This window comes from Limanda limanda, chromosome 13 (assembly GCF_963576545.1).
Source record: "Limanda limanda chromosome 13, fLimLim1.1, whole genome shotgun sequence".
Lineage (NCBI taxonomy): Eukaryota > Metazoa > Chordata > Actinopteri > Pleuronectiformes > Pleuronectidae > Limanda > Limanda limanda.
The window spans coordinates 11,225,008-11,246,294 of NC_083648.1; the positions used below are offsets into that span (position 1 = coordinate 11,225,008).

The 21,287-nt window shown below is 41.8% G+C and overlaps 3 protein-coding genes across 3 annotated transcripts; 2 read left to right on the forward strand and 1 right to left on the reverse strand.

Annotated features, from left to right (window-relative positions):
• The first annotated feature begins 214 nt into the window (after positions 1-214).
• On the forward strand, positions 215-6,812 carry gpaa1 (glycosylphosphatidylinositol anchor attachment 1). Its single transcript, XM_061084179.1, has 13 exons — positions 215-290; positions 640-760; positions 1,549-1,728; positions 1,860-1,971; positions 2,069-2,216; positions 3,174-3,275; positions 3,418-3,614; positions 3,703-3,899; positions 4,493-4,646; positions 4,760-4,831; positions 4,913-5,106; positions 5,687-5,857; positions 5,940-6,812. The coding sequence occupies exons 2-13, from the start codon at positions 687-689 to the stop codon at positions 6,181-6,183; spliced, it is 1,845 nt and encodes a 614-aa protein (XP_060940162.1). The 5' UTR covers positions 215-290; positions 640-686; the 3' UTR covers positions 6,184-6,812.
• Positions 6,813-6,814: 2 nt separating this feature from the next.
• Positions 6,815-16,300, reverse strand: sharpin (SHANK-associated RH domain interacting protein). The gene is made up of 9 exons (XM_061084181.1): positions 15,819-16,300; positions 11,008-11,182; positions 10,239-10,331; positions 10,014-10,155; positions 9,824-9,914; positions 9,444-9,729; positions 8,923-9,029; positions 8,289-8,387; positions 6,815-8,189 (listed from the first exon to the last, which is right to left on the reverse strand). The coding sequence occupies exons 1-9, from the start codon at positions 16,089-16,091 to the stop codon at positions 8,136-8,138; spliced, it is 1,320 nt and encodes a 439-aa protein (XP_060940164.1). The 5' UTR covers positions 16,092-16,300; the 3' UTR covers positions 6,815-8,135.
• LOC133017927 (alanine aminotransferase 2-like) lies at positions 16,256-21,248 on the forward strand. Its single transcript, XM_061084182.1, has 12 exons — positions 16,256-16,299; positions 17,603-17,741; positions 17,847-17,936; positions 18,063-18,168; positions 18,870-19,003; positions 19,142-19,385; positions 19,472-19,551; positions 19,650-19,786; positions 20,359-20,533; positions 20,644-20,799; positions 20,893-21,005; positions 21,158-21,248. The coding sequence occupies exons 2-12, from the start codon at positions 17,637-17,639 to the stop codon at positions 21,246-21,248; spliced, it is 1,431 nt and encodes a 476-aa protein (XP_060940165.1). The 5' UTR covers positions 16,256-16,299; positions 17,603-17,636.
• The last annotated feature ends 39 nt before the right edge of the window (positions 21,249-21,287 follow it).

Below are 21,287 nucleotides of genomic sequence, written 5' to 3' on the forward strand. Positions count from 1 at the left end.
ACAATTCATTTTACTGGTTGATATAATTTTGAAATAACACCAACGATAAATCAATTTATTGATATTTTAGGCAAATTAAACTTCAAAGCTCTAATATTTCACATCCTGTTTTGTGCTTCGTTTTTTTAATATTTGTTATGGATATAACATTTTATTTTATGTTTGGACCGGAAGTCCGTCCGCCACGTCAATGTTCCCGCAGGAACAAGGAAGTTGAAGACCTTTTATTAGCTGCTGTGAATGAGCTCCACCCCAGCAGGTGGATGTGACCGGCTGTAGCGTGTAAACAGGTTTGTTTTCATACTTATTCCGTTCAGACGTGCATCTACCTCAGTGTTTCACACAGTACTTTGAATAAACACCTCGGTTTTGCAGATGGCGGCTCTTTTAAACGTCCAGTGACGTGAGCCTGCTAGCTAACAGGAGGCTAGCCGATGCTAACAGCAGGCTAACCACAGCTGGCAACAGATGCTGCAGCAGAAAACCGACACAATCACCGATTAATACATCCTTATTTTTAACAAACACTCGTGATATTACACGTTTATGGTCGTCAGTGATCAAAAATTATCTATATTTCTATTAATTTACGTATTTTAAATGTTAAAGTGACTGTGTTTGTGTGTGTGTTGCGTTCAGGGTCCAGTGTGCCCCGGCTTCAGGATCGTGTTACCGCAGACGACAACATGGGTCTGCTGTCGGACCCGAACCGGAGACGGGCTCTGATCAACCTGCTCACCCGCCTCAACAGCCCCATCTGGTGAGTCTGCAGCCCGAGGACCCGGTGACTCCAGCCCCACCTTGACTGTTCATATTAAATATTAATATAAAAAAATCCATTGAGAGGCGACACAGATATTTCCTCTCACTCTTGTTCATGGTGGCTTTCACAGTTTGTCAAGTTTCAGAAGGTTTTAATGTAGAATCTTTGAGAGAATTAAGATAGTCAATATGAGCAAGTTATGAGTGCTATAATTAAAGTAGAGTGGCTTCCCCTTTAATTTTTGTAAAAACATACACATAATTAAAGCCCTCACAAAGCCTATTCATTTTGGTTACAATAATAAAAAGATCCGTTCAAGTAGGGGCTCTGATGTAGCGTTAGCAATTTTGTGTCAATTGGACAATGTTACAACAACTTCATTTTCACATGGATCAGTAGGTGGCGCTATAACCCTGAGGAAATATTGACACATAGTTGTTCATGCTTGGTCTCTGATCATGAGATAGAAGTGTGGTGGTGATAGGACAATGCACAGTGGAGTTATGACAACATCGTCTCCATTGGTGAAGAGATTATTCCTGTGATCTTCACCTCACTCTTGTTCATGGTGACTTCCACTGTCAGTATGTCAAGATTCAGAAGGTTATACTGTAGAATCTTTGAGAAAATTACATATATTTAATATGATATAATTAAATTACAGCCACTTCCCTTTTAATTTTCATAAAAACATACATGTAGTATTCCATTTCATTAAACTCGTTAATGTCTTGTGTGTAAATCAAATCAATCGTCAATAATAAGTGTCATTAAACCTTCCTCAGTATGATCTGCTACATGGCGGGCGTGGCCTGGTTCATGGGTTTGGCTTTCGAGCCCTTCACTCTGCGGACGTACATGTCAGAGAACGCCATGGGGTCCACCATGGTGGAGGAGCGCTTTCCAGCGGGGGAGAGGGCACTGGCCATCGGCAGAGAGTTCGCTGCTCATAAGAAGAAAACTGGGTAACATGTCAACACCCGAATATAATCTGTCAGTTGTTAAATATTTAATGCTCTGTCTTGGTTTTAGCTGCCATGCTAAGCCCCTTAGTATTGGTTGTTGTGCTGTAGTGTGATCACCTGTGTCTCTGCAGTGGGATGCCTGTGGATTGGTTGGTGAAGACGATGCAGGACAGAGGGTTAGAAGTGTTCACACAGAGCTTCTCTCGCACCCTTCCCTTTCCCGATGAAAACAAAGAGAGATATGTGAGTTACATTTTTGCTCTCACATTCTTCTCTTTTCACTTTTTACTGATTTTAGAATAATAATCACGCGCTTTTGGTGGATCCCCATTACATTCAGATGGTGAAAGGCACGAATGTATACGGGATCCTTCGGGCCCCTCGAGCTCCGAGGACTGAGGCCCTGGTGCTGAGCGCTCGCTGCAGCCCGGGGGACGACAACAACCAGGCTGTGGGACTGCTGCTTGGTTTGGCACAGTACTTCAGGGGTGAGTGTTGCACCCAGTCTGTGCTATAGACAAACATATAGTCCACAACACCACACTCTACCTGAATGCAACATTTAAAATACTTATACTTAGGGTTGCAAAATGCCGGGAATATTCAAACTTGGAAACTTTCCATGGGAATTAACGGGAATATACAGGAATATACGGGAATAAACAGGAATGAACAGGAATAAACTGGAAATGTTGTACGTAATTTATACTAACTGTATTTACCTTGTCATATACAGACATAAATATAAACATTTTGTTTTTTTATAGGCTGATTTGAGCCCTGAGGAAACTTTGGGCACTTGACTATACGCTTCTGCATCGTTGTGTCATTCTTAACATAGGTCTTTGCACAGTATTTGCAAATGTACACAGCCTTTCCTTCTACATTGGATGGGGTGAAATGTCTCCACACATGAGATAGTGCACGTGGCATTGTTCTGTAGAATAAGATGAGAAAAAAGTTTGTAAAAAAACACTAATGCAATGCCAGAGATATAAATAGTTAGCCAAACAATTGGAATCGTCTGTAAACATATTTTACAATCAATGGATAAATGAATGGAAATAGGCAGAAGAACAGATGAAAAATCCTCAATCAGCATGCTAATATATTTTCCCCAGTGATATCATCGAAACTTACCTGACTAGTCCTGCACACTACAGCAGGCCTCAATAGTGCTGTAGTTTGCTGTAACTGTGCTGTAATTTGCGTAGTTTTTTTTTTTTTTCAAAATTCCCCAAATAACTTCCCATGGAAAGTTTCCGGAAATTTACCGGAAACTTTCCGCCCCTTTGCAACCCTACTTATACTGGACAGTTGGTGCATTTTATTTATCTATTTGTTTGTAGTTCATTCAGTTTATGCTCTGCAGGTTAACATCAGTGTTTTGGCTTCACACAATGTGAAATATGATTTCTTGGTTTTCCTGCTGTTTTCTTCCATAGGTCAGATTTACTTTGCCAAGGACATCATCTTCCTGGTGAATGAGCATGATCTGATTGGTATGCAGGCCTGGCTGGAGGGCTACCACCACACCAACACTACAGGTGATCCCCTGCTCTCACAAACCACACCAATAAATACCCCTGCTAGTTTTGAGCTCTTCATTTACTGTCGGAGTCTGCACCATTCAACCACTTTCTTTCAGAGCTCATACCAAAACTTATATCTCAATTTGACTTCCTGTAGGAATGGACTGGTCTCCGCTTCAGGGCCGTGGCGGTTCGATCCAGGCTGCTCTGTCCCTGGAGCTCAGCCACGACCTCATCACCAGCCTGGATCTGGTGTTGGAAGGCCTCAACGGCCAGTTACCCAACCTGGACTTAGCCAACCTCTTCTATGCCTTCTGCCAGAAGATAGGAGTCCTGTGCACCATCCAGGGCAAGGTTGGCACATTTCCTCTTCTCTCTTGCGTTGCGTTGATTACCTCCTGTGTTGGAAAGGTCACATTATCCTCTTTATCTGTATCTGTAGCTGCAGAGGAACGACTGGGACAGTGTATCTGGCTACAACCACGCAGTCCAGACCATGATGCTGATGGTGATGAAGCAGGCCAGTGGGCGACCTTGGGGGGATCACGGCTTGTTCCTGCGCTACCACATTGAGGCCGCCACCATCAAGGGCATCAACAGCTTCCGCCAGTACAAGACTGACGCCACCACCATCGGCAGGTCAGAGCAAGCTTCTATGGACGTTTTCTAGTATCTAGCTGTATTGTATTTATGTGGTTGTACACCTGATAACTGCTGGGTTTTTTTAACAATATATTTATTGAGTTTTACATATAAGAAACATACATTTAAGCATTTATAAACATACAAACGTTTATGAACACCCCCAACCCACAATCAAACACTCAGGGTAAAGAAAAAGAGGCAGAAATTAAATAACTTAAATAAGATTAAATAAAATAATTTAAAAAAAAAATACAAGAATAAATGGAAGTAAATAAAGACATAATTATACAAATACAAATAAATTAAATTAAATTCCAATCAATCAAATCAAAAGCCTAGATAAAATAACGTTCGCTTATTCATAAAAGTAGTTAGTTACAATTAATATTAATCCTATTAGGTGCTGCTATTTTATTCTGTTTCACTCATTAATTTCCACTTGGTCGCTTTCCAAAAGTTGCATGAAGGTGTCCCATATTTCCTTGAATTTACTGTTTTTCCCTCTGACCACATATGTTAATTTCTCCAAGGCAAGGCAAGAAGCCATTTCGATAACTTCTGTTTTTGTCCTATTGAACATCCTTTAGACTCCTGGAAGGAATGTATCGTAAGCTGAACAACCTTCTGGAGCGTCTGCACCAATCCTACTTCTTCTACCTCATGCCATCACTCTCTCACTTTGTCTCCATTGGTTACTACATGCCCGCCTTCGGCCTGCTCGCCGTCATTCTGTTGCTTCGTGTATCCTTTTATCATCATTCAATTAAAACTCGAAAAGGTGCAATTAATTGTTAAAACTTTACATTTTTTAATGTCAATTGTAAGTGTCACAAATTCCCTTGACCATACTACAGGCCTTAGACCTCTGGGTTCAACTTGTGACTCCACCACCGAGGACAGAAGATGGCGTCATTGACATTGAGCAGGTGAGAAGCAGATATTGAATTATTTACCTCGCCAGAGCTGATAAATCACCACTTGAAATAAAATCTGTTTCCTCCCGGCAGTCGAATCCAGGAGTGCTGTCTGTGATGACTCCTCTGGTGATCAGCCACATGACTGGAGTAGCTCTGTACTTGCTGCCGATCCGTTTCCAGGAGCTGGCCGTGGAACACTTCCCGGTGTCTGAGACCGAGGCCGTGGTCCTGACTGCTATTGCTGTTTACACGGCTGGGCTGGCTTTGCCTCATAACACACACAGGTAATTACTAATCCCTAATAACCTCTCATATGGTTTTAATGCTCTTTTCCTGGTCTGAACCAATGTATTATATGTTCAGAGATACAATGTACTGAGACAGAGATGTACAGTGAAATCCTGTTGCACAAGAAGAATAGAAGAGTGGGTTTGTGACCATGTGAGAACAGTCTCAATGTAAGATATAAGATATTCAATTGAACCTGTGTAGTTCAAAATCCTTTAATCTCTAATTTGAGCAGGTGTTAATGACCATAGATTTATATATAAAGACTAGATGTCTCGTTCGACGGAGCCGAATGTTCGCACATGGCGGCCCTCTTGCTACGGGGTAGCTGGCTCACCCATAACATTGTGTTGGTAGTGGTAAATAACCATAACTTGCTCAATTTTCATCCGATTTTTAAACGGTTTGGTTTGTTATAAACGTCAGATGACACTGCATACTTATGAGTAATTATGTTATTTTCTAAATCTAGTCTTTATGTATAAATCTATGTTTATGACCATGTGCTACGTGAGCAACCTCAGAATCACTGTGATGCAGGAGAGTGAGCTGTTCTTTGCACTTCTTCCTGTTCAGACTCCTGGCGGGCGAGGGGACGGAGCAGGGCTGGAAGGTGCTGAAGCTGGTCGCAGTGCTTTACCTGGCCGTGCTGCTGGGTTGCACCGCCCTCATCAACTTCTCTCTGGGCTTCATCCTGGCTCTCAGCCTGGTGCCTGTGGCCGCCTTCGTCACACCCCACGTCCCAAAGTAAGAAAGGGACACTTAGTGAGATGTAGAGATGTTGGTCCACTGGCAGTGATACTGAGCTCTCCTCTTCTTCTCCACTCAGGGTTCTGTCGGCCTTCGTCTTGGTCATCCTCAGCCCAGCCTGCACGCTCCTCTTCTCCGTTTTTTTCTTCCAAGAGCTGCAGGAAATACCCGTCAGCTTCCAGGAGGGTTGGGTGCTCTACCTGTCGGTCATCTCGCAGGGCATCTTGGACCACTGCCTGTACGGCTCTCTGGTCTACCCACTGATTGCCCTGCTGGTCTATCCTTGCTGGCTGCTGTTCTGGAACATCCTCTTCTGGAAGTAGAGACTGATGAAGCAGGACTTTGAAAGAAACTCCTCTGACGTATTTCAGGTTTGTCTTCAGCTGGAAGAATGGGAGTTAAATCCACTGGAGATTGAAAAGCAGATAAATATCTATCCCTGTCTTGGCAAGACTGCAGTGACTCCTCCTACTTTCATTTGTTGAGATTTCAACTATCAACTCCAAGTATTCAATTCTTAAAACAATGGAGAACAACCAGGCCTTCTTGATAAATAGAAACTTTCTTTTTCCAACATTTTACAAATTATTAAGTGAACAAAGGGATGATTTAACTACTGGGCTGCCTTCTGTAAAAAGATTTATTGTGGTTTCTGTCTTTTGTTTGCATAAGGAAAAACACTGCACTGTTTTTATGTTTTGTTGCGTTTAATGTGTTTTGTTTATGGATGATAATGATATGATAATAATCAACATGTTTATTCTACGGGGGAAACAGAAAGATACCAATTGGTCAATGAACAGCCTGCAGCATGTGAGACATTCATTCACCTGCATCTGTTGAACAAACACATCACAACATCTAATATTTTTATACTTGTTCTGATAAATTTCTTTGCAACGTGTTTATTTTATATTTATGAATTCTAAAATAAAAAACTGGAATGTGCAAATGTTTGGAGCATTTTCTTTATTTTACTGCACTTGAATAAAACCTCAAGACTGAGGAAATTATGTCAACTTCAAAGAAGAATATCTACACTTCATTTTTTCTCATCCATCTAGCAGAGATATTTTGGAAGATACTTCCAAACGTTACTAGACGGAGGCACAAGAGGAAAAGACAGAAAGTCGACTGAATTCATCCTCAGAGTAACATGTCAGGACGATCACTACGGTTGCGCTCATGTTCCAGTTCTCAGATGTAATCAATAAATTTCACTGAAAGCCAAAAATATCAACCTGCAGGTGATACCAGAGTAAAACTTGGGGGAACCAACAATGTCCTTGTCTGAAATTCTCTGGGAACCATAAATGTCTGCACTGGATTTCATGGCAATTTAATACGTTTAGTGGTGGATCAACCAATGGAATCCATGAAGACACAAGGTTGATTACAATTAAAACCTGATGTAGAACAATTTGTCCATCGATCAGTGAATCGTAGAAAAATAGATCAATAGATAGAACATGATTGGTTTAGTTCCTTTATGTTTATTCAGCTAATGCAAGTTTTTACAGTATTATGTACTGAAAACAGATCATTCCATCGCTGTCACAGCCCGGAGGGAATCGGGTAAAATTAGATCAACGGATAAAATCTACATCAATTATTCGACGGATCTCGTTAAAAATAATACACTTGATACACCGTTATAAAAAATAAAAGCACTTGACAACCCTGTAAACGCAACATCGTTACTTCTGTTCATTTTTTCATCGCACTGTTTTTTCAATTCCCTACATTTTGGCACCGACAGATGACACACCTGAACAGAGCGGGATGTTCCCACAGAGCTTCAGCTTTCCTCTCGCTTCACAGTCGCAGGAACTGAAAGTACGACGTCCTCTCGACTTCAGACGCAATCACGCGAGAAGGAATCACTTCTCTCTTCCCGAAAATAAATATTAAATCAGACTTTGCTGTTTGCACCACACACACACACACACGCACAAACAAACAAACAAACTCACACACACACACATCCTGTAAAATAAATAAAGAGTTCTGGCCAAATTCAGATGTATGTCAGGAGCATCATCATCATGAATGGTCAAAGCTTGATGCCGCAGTTCCTCCTCCGAGCGTCCACCGTGGTCGGAGCCGGTGTCATGCTACAGCAGCTCGCTGTCGGACGACTCTCAGTGCACTCGACAGACTGCATGGGAGTATTATGTCGACATGTATGTGGCGGATGCAGCATCCTCACTCTGCGTATGTGTGCATGTATGTGTGTGTGAGTGAGATAATGCAACAGGAGGGTGATGATGGGCAGTCAGCTGCTGCTGCTCAGACCAGGCTCCCCCCGCTCCTCTCTCCTCCCTTTCTCCTTTGTGAGAGAGAGAAAAAAAAGAGGTGACTGTCACTGAGGGGAAATGTAAAGTGGAGAAGCACAAGTGCATTGACTAGTGGAGGTCTGGTGCCGTACCTGCTGGATGTGTGTGTCGGGTCGGGCTGTGGCACAGATTTCGCAGCCCGGACGAGACAGTTTGTTGATGAAAGTGCATGAGGGACACGCCCACTCGGTCTGTGGAGAGGAGGGAGAGTGAAGGTAAGGTCATTTTACTTTTCCTCTTAGTCTGACAGCTCAGAGAAAACTGTATTTGACCTGATGAGGGTCCGAAAACCAAACAGTGGGTGGCCTTATTGGAATTGTAAGGATTTTTAGGGCCCGAGCACCGACGGTGGGAGGTCCTATTGTATTTTGAAGGATTTCTATTTCCGTTTTTGGGCTTTTTCAGGGACTAGACATGCTCAAATTCCGACCAAAGTTTGTAGGAAATTCAAAACCTCTAAAAGTTATGTATTCTGGAGTAATTTGAAATGAGCGTGGCAAAATGGCTCAACAGCGCCAGTATTATAACCAGATGCACAAAAAAGGCATGAGGAAGTTGACCATTTGGGATTTTGTGGTCAATTTGGCGATTTCCCCCGTTTGTACTTTGTACTTTCAAAATTATCTAGGTTTTTAACCTGCTGCAGTCTGAGCAGAGTTTAACGTAGAGCGATTACAGGATCAATGATGAACTTATAAACAGTACAGACTGGTGTCATACAGTTACCTGTGTTTTACTGGCTTTGTTGGTGTGATCACTCAGGCGCAGATTCTCTAAATCGAGGACATCTTTGATATCAGCTGGTCTATCGCCTCCGCCTCCTGCTGCGCCGCCTAAAAAAAAAAAAGGCAAGTTCTGTGCTTTGTCCTGTGTAGTAATGGAGTATTTACTATTAGTCATATCAGCTCAATGATTTGCATGTTTTATGTTTATTTATTTATAAATTGTACAATGCACATTCATTAACGTTAAATCTAGCATGTAAATGTGTCAGATTTAGAAATATAGCCTAGATGACTGAAGTACTGAACCAAATGAAGCATACATTACATATTTTCAGACTTTTAGGCCAACAATAAAACTCACCAAAGACTGACATAACATGTACTACAGTTTGCTGTTTGTATAAATATCCTTCACTGTAGGAAATGAAACCCTCTTTTAGTTGAGAAGTGTTAACATGAACTTAAGCCATCCTATTTTAAATCTTAAGCTGTTTGTTAATGGTATGAAAAGATCAGTCTGACCCTGGTTGTTGTGTGGTAGCCTGGAGGGCAGCGTGCTGTAAGCCCTCCAATCCTGCGAGACGGGTCCATTGCCCGGGGGGACCGGCGGGGCGAGGAGGGCGCTCTCCAGGTCCTGCTGGAACAGCTGGCGGGTAACGCGGGCCTGCCGGGCGGAGATCAGGTAGAGGTACGCCGTGTCCCCGTCCTTCTGCACGCCGTACGACGCTAGCGACCTCGGCTCGGTGCACAGACACTGACCGATCACCCAGCGCTGCACGCGAGGATGGAAACCGTACTCGAGAAACACCTGAAGTAGAAGAAGAGCGGAGGAGGTCACCGGAGCTGCCAAAGCAACTATATGATGTTTTTTACCTCACTGTCAATTCATTGTTTGTTTTAACCTGTTGCTTGAGGGCAGCCACCGTCATGTAGGGGAACACTTTCACTGTGACGCAACAGGACGACGAGACATCCTCCACCACCACAGACAGACTGCAACACAAATACAGCACGGTGAGTTGCAAATACACAAACAGGAGGACCCATGAGTCGTAGTTACTCTGACTAACTCTTTAGCACAACACCACTCACCTAATCTCCCCTTCTGCGTAGTTCTTTTCAGACAGCTGGATCGTCAGCACCGCTTTTTGTCGAGCCAGAGCGGACACGTGCTGGGAGGCGGCTTGAGTGTCGCCTGCTTCGATGGCCCTGGCGAGCTCCAAGCACAGCTCCTCTGCAAACAGTGAGGCAGCGTTCAGAGGCGTCCGTTTCGGAGCATGCTTCGTTGAGAGAGGGATGAAACTCGGTGACACTCACCAGTTACCGGCAGCGAGGCGGCGCTCCACTGCTCCATGGCTGCTACCGTATGGTTCTGTCTGGCATCTGAGTCGTACAGGTTGATGTTTGCAACTGTCAGACGAGAGAAGAGACGACAATATCAACCGATAGGAGTGTTTGTTCTGGCTTCGTTTGGCTGATAAAGACCCAACGTGTGAATCAGCAACACACATTAATCCCACAGGAAAGACTTCACGTCACAGACACACAATCGAGCAATTCCATACGTTTACTTCATTGAAGTATTTCAGATACTCGGCTCATGTGTAATTTACAGACATTACCCTTTAACTTGTCATATCTTTTGACAAACTTAAGTCACAGTTTACAGTTGCGTGAAGAATTTCCCTTGATGGATTTGCAGCAATTAACATTTTCTACTTATCAAACGTGCTGCTGCTAGACTTGTTTTTTATAACTCTTTGGTTTACACAGACCAACTAAACCACTCGTTTGTTTACTTTTAAAAAAATGTCCACAGCTCTGTGTTATAAATGTTTAACAGCCAGTGAGGAACTAATGAGATTAACATCCTATTCGTCTGGTCTCTTTATTTTAAAGATAAGAAAAAAGACAAATTTACTTCCACGATGGAGTCTGCTCACGTACAGCTGTAATTTATTCATTTATTCCTGTATTTATTTGACTGTATTTATATCTCCACCAAGCAGCTTATGTTTTAATCTGCATTTGAAAAACAAAAAACAAACAGCTCACAGACACAGCAGGTTGAATCTGTCGGACTCACCTCTATGTGCCTCTCTGAGTGATGACATCACCACCGTGGCCCACTCCTCCGCCTCCCGGTCGCAGCGGAAGTTGAAGCGGATGCAGTCGTGTGGTGGAGCCGCGAGTCGCATCTCATGGCAGCGAGGGGACTTGACCTCGTACTGCACCGAGCGCAGGTCGAACTCCGCAATGAACTGAGGGTGAACAAAATGATGTCAATTATTCTGACCAACAGTCCAAAATGTAAAAATCTTCCATTTACAGACAAATCCTTAAATTTGAAAAAGCTGCACATGTTTGTCTGCTTTGCTTAAAAGAGAAAAATCTAAATAATTGTTGATTCATTAATTATCTGCTGATGGATTCATCCATGAATTGACTTGATTTGCTCGACAGGGCCGTTTTTATTATAATTATTTTGTTTCAGGCCCTTGGGAAACAGACATTCGTTGGAATTTGCAGATAAACCCAAGGTAACCTTTTCTTAGCCGTTAATGCAAAACACTTTGCACCACCACGATAAAGTGAGAAAAGAGAAATAATTCCCTCAAATATTACAGAAAGCAAGTGAAACCTTCGTTCTGACAATGAAAGACTTGTCATAAATAAGGGAGATTGGAGGCGAAGGAATTGTGGAGTATAATCTTTTCTTTTACTGAGGCAATGTGGAGAAACATTAGGGCACTGACGTCTGTTGTGGGTTAGACAAAGACAGCAAAGAGGGATTTGCCTCCTGCCAGACAGTGTGTGTGTATATGTCGATACATACTGTGAATTGACAGTGTAAGAAAAGCCTGCCAACTCAGGCAGACAAGCTAAAAGAAGCTGGGATCAAAGCAGAACCATGCAAATCAAGAAGAGTCTCGATTGTAGGGAGGGAATCTGTCTGGCATGAGATGAAAAGTTGATTCCAGGCAAAGTCAGATTTTAGGGAACAAAGCACAGAGTGGATCTGATGAACAAAGGACTGCGAGAGTTGAGGAGGTGAGACTGGCAGAGTGCAAAAGAAGGTCAACTTCAAGAATGATCATGTGTCTCTAGGGCTGGGGTCGAAGCGGCCACAGTCTCAGTAATCAGCTGTGATACTGAGAGAGAACAAAGAACTTGTCCTGAAATGGAAACAAAGTCCCCGAGATACAGAGAAAACAACAGGATTTAAAAGAACCTTCTTCAGCACCGCCGGGTAAATGTATTCTCTGAAATACAGTGAACAAGCCCTGTGTGTGCTTAAAGGGAGAAAAATACAGAAGAAACTCAGATAAGATGGTAAAAAGGCAAGACTCAGAAGCAATAAAACCTGCCTGTAAAAAAAATCTGAGGAGAACAGCAAATAGAAAACCAGCACTAATTGGCTGAAGGGTCAAAAGTACATGTGCTGGGCTGGAGAGTACAGAAGGAGATGAAGAAACTAGAAGGAAACACTTCCATTAACCCAGTACAAATCAAGCACTGTGTAGCATGTGTCCTCTACATCTACAATATTAAGATCATGATCTGTCAGGTTGTTAGGTAACTCAAAAGGCTTCATGATCCTTTCAGTGAATCAAGTTATGATGCGTCTCAGTCGGAAATCTGTGCCATGAAGTATACACCAAAAAATATACACCATTAAGTACACACCATGAAGTATTCACCATTAAATATACACCATGAAGTACACACAATGGCATGAAGTATACACCCTGAAGTACACCATAAAGTATACACCATAAAGTACACACCATGAAGTATACACTATGAAGTATACACCATGAAGGAGACACCATGAAGTATACATCATGCATTATACACCCTGAAGTACACACCATGAAGTATTCACCATGAAATATACACCATGAAGGAGACACCATGAAGTATACATCATGCATTATACACCCTGAAGTACACACCATGAAGTATACACCATGAAGTACACACCATGAATGATATATACACCATGCATTATACACCCTGAAGTAAACACCATGAAGTATACACCATGCATTATACACCCTGAAGTAAACACCATGAAGTATTCACCATGAAATATACACCATGAAGTACACACCATGAAGTATACACCATGAATGATATATACACCATGCATTATACACCCTGAAGTAAACACCATGAAGTATACACCATGCATTATACACCCTGAAGTAAACACCATGAAGTATACACCCTTAAGTACACATCATGAAGTATACACCCTAAAGTATACACCCTGAAGTACACACCATGAAGTATACACCCTGAAGTAAACACCATGAAGTACACACAATGGCATGAAGTATACACCCTGAAGTACACCATAAAGTATACACCATGAAGTACACACCATGAAGTATACACCATGAAGGAGACACCATGAAGTATACATCATGCATTATACCCCCTGAAGTAAACACCATGAAGTATACACCATGCATTATACACCCTGAAGTAAACACCATGAAGTATTCACCATGAAATATACACCATGAAGTACACACCATGAAGTATACACCATGAATGATATATACACCATGCATTATACACCCTGAAGTAAACACCATGAAGTATACACCATGCATTATACACCCTGAAGTAAACACCATGAAGTATACACCCTTAAGTACACATCATGAAGTATACACCCTGAAGTATACACCCTGAAGTACACCCTGAAGTACACACCATGAAGTATACACCCTGAAGTAAACACCATGAAGTACACACAATGAAGTATACACCATGAAGTACACACCATGAAGTACACACCATGAAGTAAACACCATGAAGTACACACCATGAAGTATACACCATGAAGTATACACCCTTAAGTACACACCATGAAGTATACACCATGAAATATACATCATGAAGTACACACCATGAAGTATACACCATGAAGTATACACCATGAAGTATACACCATGCATCATACACCCTGAAGTAAACACCATGAAGTATACACCCTTAAGTACACACCATGAAGTGTACACCCTGAAGTAAACACCATGAAGTGTACACCCTTAAGTACACATCATGAAGTATACACCCTGAAGTACACACCATGAAGTATACACCCTGAAGTACACACCATGAAGTATACACCATGAAGTACACACCATGAAGTACACACCCTTAAGTACACACCATGAAGTATACACCCTGAAGTACACACCATGAAGTATACACCATGAAGTATACACCATGAAGTATACACCATGAAGTATACACCATGCATTATACACCCTGAAGTACACACCATGAAGTATACACCCTTAAGTACACACCATGAAGTACACACCCTTAAGTACACACCATGAAGTACACACCCTTAAGTACACACAATGAAGTATACACCATTAAGTATACACCTTTGATGCTGCTTCACATTGTTAAGTGAATGTTAATGTTTCTTTTTGTTCCGTGTTACTGTCAGAACTCAGGAACTCAAAAGGAACTTTGTCACAACAAATACCAGAACGCTGCCAAAAGCTGAGAGAGTCTTTCCTTCATTTTTCTGGTTTCATAGTTTCAACATTTTTTCTGAGCTTTTCCACAAAGCGCAGGTTGTTGAGCAAGCAAATAATTTACATCCAGCTGGTAACTTCATTAAAAGCTCATTCGGGCCACTTTGTAGAGCTTATGGTATTTTTCTGTGCGCATCCCAATTAATATGTTTACTAAACGGCTATAAGTGTTTCATAAGCATCTATCAAATGCATGAGGGAGTTTGCTGTGTGTGCACTGATCCACCTCCTGAGACCAACCAGACCCTCAGCAGACAAGAGCAGCAGCAGAGGACACATTCTCCAGAAATATTTGTCATATCCGAAATTCAAAATCATGTCTAATGAAGAAATGATGTCATGGAAATTCATGCAGTAACATATACTTTTTCTCCACATCATCCCTGAGTCATTTCCTCCTGCTCGGTGTGAAACAAAGTGAAGGTTCATTTCTAATTCTCTAGTTCCTACTTTTCCATTATTGTTCCATTACATCAAGTCTCATGTTGACAATCAGGTAGAAGAGAATATGTAGTAATTAAGATCAGTGTGTATTAAAGTAGCTGTGACATCAGAATGTAGCAGAGGCACAGTTTGAGCTGTTACGACCAGATTACATCACCTCTGAATCCCAGTGGAAAGCCCAGTCTTATGTTATGATGTATGAGGAGAATGATAAGAGAGTCTGGGGCTGAGCTGACCTTGTGCCCGGGTGATGAATCATGTGTTGAACTCTAAAAAGGGACTTTTACAGAGACGTCTGACAAGAATCAAGAGAGTAGACTGTCATAGTACATGTGTTACACATCTGTCATGACACATGGGACAAATTCAAGGCTGAACAAAGCGGTTGTTTGTTTCCCTGTCGTGGGGACAACAGGGAAACGGAAGAGAGTCACTGTAGACGGGTTTCCTCCCCGATGTCGCTGTTATGATTCTCAGCAAGAGTGAAGGTGTTGATGGGAAGCGAGGAATCGAAAGTGAAACTAAAAGAGCTCTGAACCCGGGCCACTTGTGTAACTCAGAGATCATATAAAGCTGCAGGTTATAGAACGTGTATAAACTCGTTAGGAGTTAATCGGAGTTACTGTCGGATGAGAACAGGGGATAGAAGTTAAGGTTCAGCTGAAGGTTTGACAGCGAGTCGTCAAAGTGGATCCACAGGGAGAGTCTGTGGTGGTGTTGTCATGATAAAACACACAAAGTGGAGGAGATGTAATGTGATTTAAAGCCTGAATGTGAGTCTGTGGTTGACTGCTCCACAACAGGCCCGTGATGATATAACACACAAACACATCGGTGGCTCCTCACTAACATGGAGGCTGCTCTACACAGGTGGACGGGCTCTCACCACACTGCGGTTCCCGCTGGTGTCTCGCAGCGCCAGGCGGAACTCTCCGGCCCGGCCCGGGTCCATGCTGAGCTGCAGCCGCAGGGTCTCGCTGCCCGCCCCGGGGAGGCAAAGCGGCCGGATCCCGGAGTGGCACACCGACACCCGGACGGACATCAGCACGGTGGTGCAGCAGGCGGCCGGCGCCGGCCCGCCGCAGGCAGCCTGCTGGGCCGAGGAGGAGGAGGCAGGCACCGGGGCTGGAGGAGCCCAGCCGCCCGAGCTGAGAGCCATGGCGCGGACACCAGAGGCGGGGCGGGGGGGTGACTGGAGCCCCGCGGCAGGTGGGACTGCTGCCCGCTGCTTCGGAGCGGTCTAGTCGGTCCACCGGTGCCCGGGGAGGGCGCGTTGCTTCGCGGGCAGGTTGTGTGTTTCTCCTCGCCGCGCGAATTCTTCCATTTCTGCCCGAGCTAAGCACCGAGCTACACTCACACAACAGGAAGTGCGTGAGTCCGTCTCTTATTTATGTCCGGAAAGAAACGTCACCGTGAAACATCCAACTCAACAGATATGTTGGAAACACGGAAGTACTCTAAATATTAAATTACATCACTAAGTATTTACTATGTATTAATCAAAACCATCAAACAACATATAAACCATATTTGTGTCATAGACAGGAGTTTTAACTGTATGCATTTATTTGAAGCAGCCTTATAAATATGCCTTTATTATGGCTAGAGCACAGTGAGGCCCTATTGAAATTGTAAGGATTATTGTTATTATTATTATTTTTCAGGCAAATGAATTGGCTTTTAAGGGCTTTAATATGCTCAAATTCTTACCAAATTTACGTATTGAAAAATCTTCAAATCTATACAGTAAATATGTTTGATATTCAGTATGTAGGTAGTCAGAGAGGTCCTGAACACAGGCATATCAGTCTCTCTCTGAACTTATTGAGCAAAGTGTTTTTATAGTACTTTGAAATATCAAAAAATGGACAGATTTGATTGTTGAGTTAAATTAATTTGGAAAATCGAGTTAAAGTAACTCAGATATTTGAGTTAAATTAATTGAGAAAATTGAGTTAAATTAAATTAGAAAATTTAGTTAGTTTACTCAAATATTTGAGTTAAATTAACTCAAATATTTGAGTTAAATAAATGTTTTTAATTGTGTTAAATTAAATTAGAAAATTTAGTTAAATTAAATTAGAAAATTGAGTTAATTTAAATTAGAAAATTTAGTTAAATAAATTAGAAAATTTAGTTAAATTCATTCAAAAAATTGAGTTAATATAAATTAGAAAATTTGACTTGGACTGAGCTGAGTAACATTAATTTAGAAAATTTAGTTAAATTAACTCAAATATTTGCGTTAATTTATTTTAAAAATTGAGTTAAATATTTGAGTTAAATTAATTTAGAAAATTTAGTTAAATTAAATTAGAAAATTTGACTTGGACTGAGCTGAGTTTCTTTTGTGCCTCTTAAAACTTTGTATTCAACTTTTTGTGAAGACCTGAGATCAATACATCACAGTTCAGTCTGATTGTAATGAGAGCAGAAACTCCTCAGTATAGGAGACAGCCCCCCCCCCCCTACTTAAAAGTTGATTATTAAAGGGATTTTATCATCTATGGAAAATATGGTTAATCAATAATATAAAACAGGAAACTCTCAGGAGAAGATGTTCTCAAAAGTAAAGTCTGTTAATAAGGCACATATTAACACATTTCTCCCATGTTAATCTTGGCGTCCTTTCACGTTGGTGTGGTCTGGATTCTGTGACTGGTCTTACAGCAAGTTGACCAGCAAGACCCAGCTCAGATCCGAGATGTCCGTGCTGCAGGAGATGACTCCAAATGTGAAGCAGATAAGGCAGTTGGAGTACGCAGTCCTGGCCAGACAAGCAATCCGGATCAGGGAAGAGCTCAAACAGGTAAAGACGTCATATCGTAATATAATAATCTCAGATATATGGTAGCTACGGTAAATTTTCCAAAATGTGTTAAATACATACATTGAATCCCTGCTTTGTCAACAGGGAGTGAGAAAACCATACAAAGAAGTGATAGATGTCTGCTGGGGCGACCCGCACAGGGCCGGAATCAAACCTCTGTCGTTTGTCCGACAGGTAATCAGTGACCTTCACAGGCTGCACTTTTAAGCTGTGTAAAAAAAACTCCATGTGCAATCCCCCTGTGTTTCCATCTGATCTCATAACCTCTGTCTTTCTCGGATGTGTTCTCATCTCATGCAGGTTCTCGCAGTGTGCCTTTACCCTCAGCTTGTGAACAGTGACAAACTGCCTGTGGACGTCAGACAGAGGGCCCAGAGGCTGCTTCAGGAATGCGGAGGGAGTGTAGGTAAGGGTACGGGTCGAATGTAGTAGTGCAGTACTGAAGTTATCAGAAACTTTAAAGTAATAATAGTTAGACCATTCTCTTTTTTAAGTAACCTATGCTTGTCTCTAAGATTTCTGCCCTGTACCAAGACATTCAGCCCCAAACAACAGTTTGGGGCTAAATGCCTTGAAAATTATATTTAAAAGCGTTTACAGAAACATGTGTTATAAGAAACATCTTAGCTGCCACTGTGAACTCTGTCCACACTGAAACAATTTCTGTAGAAACTGATGACAGACGTATTCCTGTTAATTACGTGGAGTAAAAGATCGGCTGTTTTGTGAATGGAGACCTTGTTGTATTTTTCATATTTCAATGTTTTGAACACCACTAATGAGATTTCATTCAAACCCATAATGATGGGGTGGTGGTAGAAATCTTAAAACCCGTATGATCAAAAGCCTGGTAAGTGACGAGATGTTTTTGTGTTATTGCACGTTGACCCTGAAGTGCAAATTACAAACCACACATGGGTATGAACGTCCAGTGACCTATTACCGACAAGTGTCTGACCGTCATTTTAAACAGATGAACACACTGTCCAAACAAGTTCCTGAGTCATTTTATATTGTCAAATCTTTAATCTGTGCTGCAGGCTCATCATAGCTTTTTTTATACATCTATTTTTTGACAGTTCTTCAGAGTCTGTGTTATTTCTACAGGTTCCTATACAGCGACAAGAGGGATTCCAGAAATAGTCCACAGAATCTCTGAATTCATAACCAGACGAGATGGTGGGGCTCCGTCTCCCCCTGAAAACATATACATCAGCCCAGGCTCACAGTGGGCGCTCACGGTAACAACCAATATTACTATTTTATATATATAAATATATATATATTTATATAAAACTCTGTTATTTTTCATTCATCCTCTTTCTCTTGGAAATTATCACGATCTTCATGCTCACCCTGTCTTTTCGTGTGCCTACAAGAATATGCTCAACATCCTGGTGAAAGGCCAGGCTTCTACCAGAACCGGTGTTTTGACTCCTGTGCCGAGTCACTGCACGACCACATTGTCCTTAGAGGCACTGGGAGCCGTCATTGTTCCCTATTACCTGAGTGAGGGGCAGGGCTGGGAGCTGCAGGTGGAGGAGCTGCAACGAGCGCTGGAGTCTGCCAAGGGAGTGTGTAATCCTGTGGCTCTGTACGTCATCAACCCTGGAAATCCATCAGGTAATAAAACAGAAAGGAGATCATCCTAGTGTTCTTCTACTAATATATTCAGTATCACATTGTTGTTTTCCTGTGTTTGCCTCTAGGTCACATCCAAAGCAGGAAATCCATGCAGGAGGTGATCCGATTTGTTTCAGAGAAGAGACTCTTCCTTCTGGCCGATGAGGTGGAAGTTTTAAAAGTGTTATCATCTATCCGAGCATAATGGAAAAATTCATACAGTCAGTAAATACAGGTGCACAGTAAACTGTCTCTGTTCCACAGGTTTATCAGGAATGTGTTTATGGGGAGAACAGGGAGTTTTTCTCCTATAAGAGGGTCCTGGCGGAGATGGGGCCTCCTCTTTCAGACACAGTGGAGCTGGCTTCCTTCCACTCAGCGTCCAAAGGCTACATGGGAGAGTGAGTGAGTTACTTAGTGCCTTGTTTATAATCACAAAACTATGAACAAAGGTCATTCTTGAGTTGAGAAAACAATCTCACCATCAGGTTCAGAGGATGATGAAGATGGGAAGACGTACAATTATATTGAGTCTCTGATTTCACGTAATTATTTCATACATAGTTTATAACTGTTGTTGTATGCAGCATAATAAGTGTAAGTGTGCATTAATGTAGTCTTTGTCAGCAATTAGAACTAGAAAGCCCAAATATACGGATTTTTGAGGGGAAAAGCAAATATTTATATTTGGGAGTAAACACTTCCTGATTCAGTTGTATTAGACGAATATTTGAACAAATTGCCAATTCCACTGGATGTTGTGAAATGCTTATGACAAAAAGATGTGTTGTTTTGTATTTTACAGTTTAACAAAAAACTTATAAATTATTTAACAAAAATATATAATCAAAAAGAAAACAAATAAAACTAAATATAAACATAATACAAAACGATTATTCTATTTATTCTGTAAAACTAAAAGTTTTCATATCTGCAATGTTTCAACTCTATTTGGATTTGTGTCTCTCGACAGGTGCGGTCTACGTGGTGGATATGTGGAGCTGGTAAATCTGGACCCCGCTGTTATGAAATACATCTACAAGATGTTCTCCAAAGACAGCTGTGCCCCAGTGCTGGGTCAGATGGCATTGGATCTGATGGTTAACCCTCCACAACCAGGAGATCCATCATACCCTCTGTATGATGCGGTGAGCAGAGATTACTGTACTATTTAGCAGGATGATAATTGCCTGATTTTCTTTTGAAAATTACAAATAATTAATGTTTATGCTCTTGCATCCAACTTCCTGTTCTGCAGGAGAAACAACATATCAGGACCGCGCTCGTTCATAATGCGAAGAAAGCACGTGCGGTTTTAAACAGTCTGCCGGGTTTCTGCTGCCAGCCTGTCGAGGCAGGGATATTTGTTTTCCCCAGAATTCATCTTCCACCTAAAGCCATTCAGAAAGCCAAGGTTCAAATACCATACCATCTTACAGAATGCATAAGCAAAGTTATTAATTTGTCATATATCTGTGATCAAATGTGATGCTCTTCCATATTTTAGGAAGTGGCATTGAAGCCAGACACATTCTACTGCTCCAGGCTGCTAGAGGAGGCTGGTGTGATTATCAGTCCAGGTTGTGAGTACGGACAGGAGGAAGGCACCTTCCACATCAGGTATAAAACTGCAGATTAATCAAGTGTAAATGCATCATTACAATAAAAAAAAAAAAGTTAAAGTGGACCGTTTCAAAGAAGAGTTAAATATTTCAAAATATGTGTTGGAACATTTTACACCTCAGGCCTGTAACCCTCCATTCTTTCCACAGATTTTGCATCATGACCCCTGTGGACATCATGGAGGAAACACTGAAACGTCTGACAAGCTTCCACACACAGTTCACAGAAGATTTCTCTTAAGTAAATAAACACTTACAGTTAAAAGATTCCATGTGGAGA

Bases quoted from the DNA above. Each gene is read 5' to 3' on its own strand.
- LOC133017927 (XM_061084182.1), top strand. From the start codon at position 17,637: ATGTCCGTGCTGCAGGAGATGACTCCAAATGTGAAGCAGATAAGGCAG. The intron at 17,742-17,846 runs GTAAAGACGTCA...CTTTGTCAACAG, and splicing joins TCAGGGAAGAGCTCAAACAG to GGAGTGAGAAAACCATACAA. The intron at 19,552-19,649 runs GTGGAAGTTTTA...TCTGTTCCACAG, and splicing joins TCTTCCTTCTGGCCGATGAG to GTTTATCAGGAATGTGTTTA.
- sharpin (XM_061084181.1), bottom strand. From the start codon at position 16,091: ATGGCTCTCAGCTCGGGCGGCTGGGCTCCTCCAGCCCCGGTGCCTGCC. The intron at 9,030-9,443 runs GTCAGACTGATC...TTTTTTTTTTAG, and splicing joins GCTACCACACAACAACCAGG to GCGGCGCAGCAGGAGGCGGA. The intron at 8,388-8,922 runs GTAACTGTATGA...TCCTCTCCACAG, and splicing joins ACAAAGCCAGTAAAACACAG to ACCGAGTGGGCGTGTCCCTC.
- gpaa1 (XM_061084179.1), top strand. From the start codon at position 687: ATGGGTCTGCTGTCGGACCCGAACCGGAGACGGGCTCTGATCAACCTG. The intron at 3,615-3,702 runs GTTGGCACATTT...CTGTATCTGTAG, and splicing joins TGTGCACCATCCAGGGCAAG to CTGCAGAGGAACGACTGGGA. The intron at 5,858-5,939 runs GTAAGAAAGGGA...TTCTCCACTCAG, and splicing joins GTCACACCCCACGTCCCAAA to GGTTCTGTCGGCCTTCGTCT.